At 51.7% G+C, this 8,167-nt stretch overlaps 1 protein-coding gene across 1 annotated transcript; it reads left to right on the top strand.

Moving 5' to 3' along the window:
- Positions 1 to 237: 237 nt before the first annotated feature.
- RPL6 (ribosomal protein L6) lies at positions 238 to 4,015 on the top strand. Its single transcript, XM_074553950.1, has 7 exons — positions 238 to 368; positions 913 to 1,161; positions 1,253 to 1,351; positions 1,682 to 1,825; positions 2,696 to 2,744; positions 3,256 to 3,440; positions 3,824 to 4,015. Exons 2-7 carry the CDS (start codon positions 913 to 915, stop codon positions 3,974 to 3,976), a joined length of 879 nt encoding a protein of 292 aa, XP_074410051.1. The 5' UTR covers positions 238 to 368; the 3' UTR covers positions 3,977 to 4,015.
- Positions 4,016 to 8,167: the final 4,152 nt, after the last annotated feature.

Genomic DNA, 8,167 nt, shown 5'->3' with positions numbered 1-8,167 from the left:
CGCCGCGCCCCGCCCCGCGCCGCGCCGCCGCTCCGCCCGGGGGGCTGCGGGACCCCCGGCACCGGAGCGAAGTGGTATCGGAGCCTCGTCCGTACACGGGGCAGGGCGCGGAGCCCGCCGAGCCCCGAGCGGACGCGGGTTAAGCGGCGGCGGCGCGGCGGGACCGCTGCCCGGGCCGGGGGTCCCGCAGCCCCCGGAGCGGGCGCGGGGTCCGGTGTCCCCCTCGCTGGTGACCCGGGGCTGCCCCGGGCAGCGCGGACCATCCTGGACTACAAGTCCCATGGTGCCCCGCGCGGCGCGCTGACGTCAGACGCCGCGCTGTCCTTAGCCCGCGCACCCGGATGTGAGTTCTTTTTCTCCCCCGGAAGGTAAGGATGGCGGAGCTGCCGCTATCGGCGCCGGGCCCATCGCGCTCCATCCGCCGCCATCCGCCCGCCGGCGGCCCCGCTGCGGTCACAGGCGCGGCCCGGCAGCCTCGGGGAGCGGCGGATGGGCGCGGGAGTGGGGAGGAACGGGAGTGTCGCCGGTCCGAGCGGGCCAGGCCGCGGCGGGATGTGGAGGCCGCGCTGGAGCTTCCCGGGGAGCTGGGCTGGGGCTGGACGGGGGAGGCCGCCGGGGCAGGGCCCGGCAGCTCAGCGGTGCCGGGGCAGAGGCGGCTGCAGGCTCGGGGTGTGTTTGTGTGTCCTCGGGCTTCCCACCGAGGAGCGCTTGGAGTGTGCTGGAGTTGTTGTAACCAGCGTGCAGGAGCAGCTTAAAGCCGTGTAGAGTCGCACAGGGAGCAGGGCTAAGTCAGCTGCGCCCGGAGGAGGTGGCTGACAGCTACTAGAAAGGTGTGAAGGATGGTTTGGATTGTTTTATTTTTATTCTGTGTGCTTTGTAACAAGCTCTAAACCCTGCTGTCCGTGATCGCAGATGGCGGGCGAGAAGGCGCCGGAAAAGAAGCCAGGTGAGAAGAAGCCGGCTAAGAAGAAGGGAGGGGAGAAGAAGCCGGCGGAGCAGAAGCCAAGCCAGAAAGCAGCTGGGGACAAGAAGAAGAGAGTGAAGAAATACCATGCCAGCCGTAACCCCGTCCTGGCCCGCGGCATCGGGAGGTATTCCCGCTCTGCCATGTACGCCAGGAAAGCCCTGTACAAGCGCAAGTACACGGCCCCAGAGACAAAGGTAGGGTGGGGAGCTCTGGGGGGAATAATGGGGTTTATCGTGGTGCCTTTGGTTTGAAATGTGCTGAGTTTTCCTTGTTCTTTGCACGCAGATAGAGAAGAAGAAGAAGGAGATGCCCCGTGCCACTATCACTAAGCCAGTGGGTGGAGACAAGAATGGAGGCAGCCGGGTGGTTAAAATCCGGAAGATGGTATGGAAAAGCACCGGGATGCTCGTGGTTTGCTGCAGGGGGCTTTAGGCTGGGTGGTGAGCCTCGTGCTTGGGGGGATGCAGGGGCTCAGTTCATGGGAATTCAGGTGGGAATTCTCTGTCCTGTGTGTTGCTGTGCCATGGTGGAAGTACACACACAAATACAGAGCTGGACACTAAATATTCTAAAATACCCAGTGTGTTTCCAAGCCCATCTGCAGCAGAAATCCTTCAGAAAGCTGAACTTTGGGGAAATAGGGAGACCCTTTTTGAGGAATCACTGTGCTGTGAGACACATGGGTGGTACAAGATGTTTGTCCTGTGCTCCCAGCCCAGGTACTACCCCACGGAGGACGTTCCCAGGAAGCTGCTGAGCCATGGCAAGAAGCCTTTCTGCCAGCACAAGCGGCGCCTGCGCTCGTCCATCACCCCCGGCACGGTGCTGATCCTGCTCACCGGCCGGCACCGCGGCAAGGTGGGCACTGCTCCTGCTGCCAGCCTCTGGCAGCCTTTCAGCACCCTCAATCTCCCAGCTGGGCCACTGGGTGTAAATGTGTGACTTCTGTCTGGGTGTTTTCCTTGTCCAGCCTTTAGGGGAGGCAGAGGTGAAATGTTTGTAAATTAAAGTTGTTCTGAGCAGAGCTGGAAGTAAAACAGGCTCAGCCAGTTGCTTGGACACAATGCAAAGAGTTTTGCTGCAGAGCAGAGCCTGTTTCTGTTGCTGCTTCTACAAAGATAAAATTTTGTCTTACAGCAGTTACTGCAAAGGAAAAATTAGTTTCGTTCCTAATCTGATTATCGGGGTGTAATGGATTTTTATATTGGGTTCTCCATCCTCAGGATGGACCATCCTGAATTCTTGTCACCATCCTGAATTCCTGTCTTGAATTCTCTGTCTTTGATGTTCATGGTTCCATAAAGACTGCTGTCAGAGAAGGAAATCTTGACCAGAAGGAGCAAAACACAACTGGAGAATGGCTCTGAGTGAAGTTACAGAGTCCTTGTGGTGTTTATCCAATTCCTGCCTGTAACTCACACAAAGGATTTGGGTGCAGGGATGGCTGTTGCCATCCTGTGGGATGGGGGAAGAGTTAAACTGGAGTCATTGGCTTTGCTCAGCATTGAGAGGTAAAGCTCATGGAGAGTCACACTTGGTAGGAGAGGAGGCACCTGGAGGTGCTGGGGCTTGGATCCCAAGGTGGCAGCTCCTCAGGTGGCACAGCTGACCCACACCTGGGGCACTGGCAGTGCTGGTACCAGTAACAGCCACAATCCCTTCCCAGTTTGGCTGTGGTGTGGCAGCACTGGGACCTGAGGATTGATGTCCTGTCTCATTTCTTTACAGCGTGTTGTGTTCCTGAAGCAGCTTGATACTGGCCTTCTGCTTGTTACAGGTAAAAAATTGCATTTAAGCACGGTATTTTTGTTCTGGGAGAGTTCTTTGGGTCTTTTAAGTTGAAGTTTGTCTCTGGAGTCAGTAGTACAACAGATGTGCATGTGTTTGGTTGGGCACATCAATGTGGAATCACGTTTTGTGGTGGAGTCACCACTCCTGGGGTGTCCAGGGGACAGCTGAATGTGGCACTCAGTGCTCTGCTGGAGTTGACAATGTGGTGATCTGTCAAAGTTGGACTTGATGATCTTGGAGATCTTTTCCAACCTTAATGATTCTGCCATTTGTGACTTTGCAGGGAGGTGGAGAGGAGATAATTAAGCCTCATTATCTGACTGGAAGAGCTCAGAAAGGAGATTTTTGTATTTCTAGGGGGCTTTGACTGTTGAGATATTATCTGTAGGCAACTCTGAAGGAATTGGTCATCACATAGACTGCAAAAATTCAGCTTCAAGGCAATGATTTTCCCCAGAAAAGCTGACCTTGTTCTCTCTTGTCTTTTCTGCCTTCAGGCCCCCTGGCTGTCAACCGTGTGCCTCTGCGCAGGGCCCACCAGAAATTTGTTATTGCCACATCCACCAAGGTGGATCTCACTGGGGTGAAAATTCCTAAGCATCTCACGGATTCCTACTTCAAGAAGAAGAGGCTGAGGAAGCCTAAGCACCAGGAAGGAGAAATCTTTGACACTGAGAAAGAGGTAAGGGACCTCTTAGAGAGGTTCCTTCTTTTTCAATGCTCCAGGTTGGGTTGGAAAGGAGGAATTAGCAGGAAAAAAACTGGTGGATTTTAAGTGGTCATTAATAAGGTGAGGTGGTGCCATGAAAATGAGGTAACCTTAAATATTTGGGTGGTTTTCTCAGAGGAGAAGGAGCTAAATGTCTTTTTTGACCAAGAAATGCTGTCACTGTGTTGGCTCCAAGGAGCGTTTCAGTGCTCTGCCACCTTCCCGTTATCGAGAACAAATGGGGGAAAGATTTCTTTAAAATCCCAAAACTCAGGCTTTGCCCTGAATTTCCTCCTCTCTCTAAAGGATCCTGCAGTTTCTCCCAGGGTTTTAAGGTTGCTCTCTGTGCTTTGCAGAAATATGAGCTGACGGAGCAGCGCAAGACAGACCAGAAGGCCGTGGATTCGCAGATCCTGGCGCGGATCAGGAAGGTGCCTCAGCTCCGGGGGTACCTGCGCTCCACCTTCTCGCTCTCCAATGGAGTTTATCCTCACAAATTGGTGTTCTGAGCCTCCTGCAAGCACCCCATTAAAGTCCAAGGGAAAAGAGCAAGGGTTTGTGGTGTGTTCATTGCAGTGTGCAACAGCAGGTGTTGTACGGCTCTGGCAGTGCTTGTTGATGCTGGGTCAAACTGAGGGGCTGTAGTAATGACCAGAATTTGGAGAAGTTTGGGGTTGTAGGAGTTTTGGCTGTTGTAGTTTTGTGGTGGTTGTTGGATTTCTTTAAGTATTTAACATAAATAGAAATTCAGTTTTCTTAACTGAATGAGCTGGGAAGGGATCCTGAACAGATTTTGCTTTGGAATAGCAGCTAAGGCTGGACTCAGTGCAGGATAAAATGAAGACCAAATAAATCTGTGCTGAACTTCAGCTACTAAATAACTTCTTAGAGGTATTTCAGGAGCTATGCTTTGATTTTGAAGTGGCAATGCTGGGAATACTCCACAGTTTTGCAGAATAGAAGTGGCTGAAAGTGAGTGGAGAAGGTTGGGGCTGTGTTGAACCCAGCAGAAATCAATGCTCTGCACAAAGCAGGGATGTACAGTTCACCAAGTCTGGCACTCTGGAGCTCTTCCTTAGCCAGATCCTGCAGGAATCCAGGTTTATGTAACTGCACCATCTGTCTGCCCAGTCATTCTGAGCTGAGGTAGCCATCAGGGTTAGACTTGACGAGAAATAGAGATTTCAGCAAATTCACCCAGGCTCCATGAAAACAGGATGGGGAAGAGAGCAATGCAGCCCTCCCTGAGGTGGAAGCCATGCTCAGTGGGAAAGAGGAATTGGGCTTGGGGGGGCTCCAGAGGCAGTGGGAGAACTTGGACACCTGTGGAATACCTGGTTTGCACCAAGGGGCTGCAGTCTGGTGCTGGTGGTGTTAAAATGTCTGAAATGAAAGCTCTGGGCACTCCCAGCATCCTCCTGTTGCTGGGAGAGCTGGGGAGTGTCAGCCTGCAGAAGGGAAGGCTCCAGAGAGACCTTGAAGCCTTTTGTAGTGGCCATAGAGGCTCCAGGAGAGCTGGAAAGGCACTTGGGACAAGGCCTGGAGTGACAGGACATGGGGAATGGCTTCCCTCTGCCGAGGCAGGGTTAGATGGGATATTGGGAAGGAATTGTTCCCTGTTTGAGGCCCTGGCCAGGAGTGCTCAGAGCAGCTGTGGCTGCCCCTGGATCCCTGGAAGTGTCCAAGGCCAGGTTTGGAGCACCCTGGGACGGTGGAAGTGGCAGGGGTTGGGACAGGATGAGCTGTGAGGTCCCTTCCAAGCCAGACCAGCCTGGAATTCTCTGAAACATCGGTGAGGCTCAGCAGAGGGAGGCAGTGAGCTGCCTGTGCCCTGTGCACAATTCCTGGCCTGCCTGGGAGGAGTCTCTTGCTCTGTGCTGTGTTCTGCCCCGTGTTCTTTATTTTCCCTGGCACTGGAATTTGGTCTGTTATTGATTACATCTTCTCTTGTGTGTGGTTTGCTGGATAGGGGGATTAGTCACAGGTTTTTAAGTTAAAGGGAGTTTCTCCTGCAATGCTGGGAATGGCCTGTTGATATAAATCAGCTATAAAATGATACGGGAGGGTTTTACACATCTCCCTGCTACTCCTAAGGTAGGTCTGAGAAAAACCTTAACCAAACATGCTTAGAAAGTTCAACTAAATTAAAACTTGTGTGTGAGAACAACAAAATGGGGAATTGCCCATCCAGCATGGAGACTCAGAAGAGTTTGTATGAGCACATGTTATTGTAAATTCAGTCACACCCTTGTGCTCTTGAGGGAAAACTGCAGGACATGTTAATGCTCCAGTCATTCCCTTCCCTGGGGGAGTGGGGAAGTTGCAGTAACAAAACAGCCCCAAAAAACCAGTTGGGTGTGGAGATGCAATGGTGTTCTTGGAATTCCTGATTGCTCTGACACATTCCTGCTTTGTGGATCAGGAGACACCTGGGATCATTAGCCTTGTTAGCTGGGAGGGGAGGCTGTGTCTGCCAGTGTGCTGTCAGGAAGTGATTTGGAAATGGGAGCTGGTTATCAACAGCTGCTGGTCTGGAGCAGGGCTGCCACTGCCCTGTTCCTGTCACCTGTGTGATGAGGTGGTGACAGTGACACACCCTGCAAGGTGGGGAGGGATCTCTGCTCCTGTCAGTGGCTGAGCTGAGTCACCGGCCCAGCTGGATGCCAGTGTCACACCAAGGGATGTGGGAGCAGAGAAATTGGAACACCAAATCCTGCCTTCCCCAGGCCAGGCAGCTCCTCAGGCTTTGCTGCAGGAATTGGAGATGGCAAACCCCTCATATTCCAAAAGGAGAGGCAGCCAGTGATCAGCTGTGATGTGTCTGTCTCCAACCTCCCAAATATTTTCCCTGATTTCTGTGCAATCTGCCTTCTGTGAAAAAGCTGCAGGGTGAGGGATGGAAAACAGGACAAACGAGGCCTGTGCAGGTGACCAGCACAGAGGGATTTTTTTATTCCAGATAATGCTGGCCCCTACCTGAGCACAACTTGCAGCACAGAAAGAGCCTTTGTGTGTGTTCTGGCTGGCCCCAGCATTTCCCATTCCACGGGAGCAGTTCTGCAGCTGGGCTCGCTGAGTCACTGCTTTTTCCTGGGCAGCCCCCACAGAAGGAGCCAGAGACATCCAAAGCCTCCATCACCCAATGAAAAGTGCTGGAGATGTGCAGCTCCAAAAATAGTGACAGCCTCAACCACAGCAGCACTTCATTAGCATCAAATGTGCTCTTTGCTTCAGCTGCCTAATAAAGTGAGATGTAATTATAATAAAGCATCCTTTGGAGAGGAAAGAGAGAGGGATGTTGGCTTTCCCAGGGAATTGATAATAAGTGATGCCTTGTTGTCTCCAGGCTCCTATTTTTACCTGTCAGCTGTGCAGTGACCTGGTGGCTGCAGCCCCAGCCCAGTGAGGCTCTGTCCAGCTGCCACAGGGGGCTCAGGGAGCAGCCAATGCCTCTGGAATGAGAATCCTGCTGGGACAGGATCCTCAGGGGAAACTGAGGCAGATCTGCAAGACAAAGACAAAATCCTTTCCAGTGCCAGTGAACACTTACCTGTGGCATTTCAGCTGTGACACTCTTGGGTTTAACCTGAATTTTAAGAGAGGATGCTCTGGCTGGAGGGTGAAGGTGCTTTATGGGCCTCCCACACCTTTTGGGCCAGGTGGTGAGGACAATTTGCCAAATTCCCAGATGCCCAGGGGCTGGCTGCTCAGTTCACCTGTGCTGTAGGATGTGCCTTGTCATGAGGGAGAGGCTGAACCTTTTTCTCCCAGCCTGTTTCCACCTGATCCCTGCCCTGCCTCTCCTCAGAGTTCAGAACTGTTGCCAAGAAATTCACTATGGATGCCCCTACAAACTCAAATAATCAAATAAATTCCAATTCCATACACACACCATAAAGAGCTCCTGATTTGGGAAGAGGAACTGAGGTTCCCAGACTATTCACCTGTTAATTGCATTTCTGCAGTTCTCCTGCATTGCAGTCTGCACTGAGCACTTGACAACTCATTGCTTAGGCAATTACAGCAATTAAATCCTTGTTTTTATAAGGATCTTATTCATAATAGTCCTTGTTATGTTTTGTTCTGGAAGGCAGTGGCAGTGCCTGAGTCACTGCAGAGGGTGGCTCTGGGATGGTGGCATGTGGAATTTGCCATGGGTGCAGCCAGGGCATTTCTCTTTATTTAGTTACTTTTTAATTTGGGGTGTTTAGATCAGAGCAGTCCCAGCTATCAGTCAAAACCCCCATTTTTGGCAGCTGGCTGGATTTTTTTGCCCCCTTTATTTTTTCCCCATTATTTGTGTTTATCTCAGGGGAAATGACTTTGCATGATGGATTGCACACAGAGCCAGCAGCTTCTCTGACCTAGGCATGGTTCACACTCCATCAGACATAAACACTTATTAGTTGTAATAGTGATGAGGAGAGAGGAAGCACAGTAGTCAAAATAGGACTTGAGATGAAAGAAATTCAATGGTTTTTCCTCAGCAATATTGATTTTCTGTGTGATCCTGAGCAAGTCACTTATTTTCAGAGAGGTCTGTGCTCACATACTGCAGAAAGCAGAAATACTTTCTCTGTCTGGTCTCAAAAAGTGTTTTCAACTTGAGAAAATGGAAAATTTATGTCCATTTTCTGAAGTACATAAAAGAATAAGCAGTGTCTGCTTGGCTGACACTGAGAGGGAACCTGATCCATTAA

Source organism: Zonotrichia albicollis, chromosome 18 (assembly GCF_047830755.1).
Source record: "Zonotrichia albicollis isolate bZonAlb1 chromosome 18, bZonAlb1.hap1, whole genome shotgun sequence".
NCBI lineage: Eukaryota > Metazoa > Chordata > Aves > Passeriformes > Passerellidae > Zonotrichia > Zonotrichia albicollis.
This window is presented reverse-complemented; position numbering and strand designations above follow the sequence as displayed.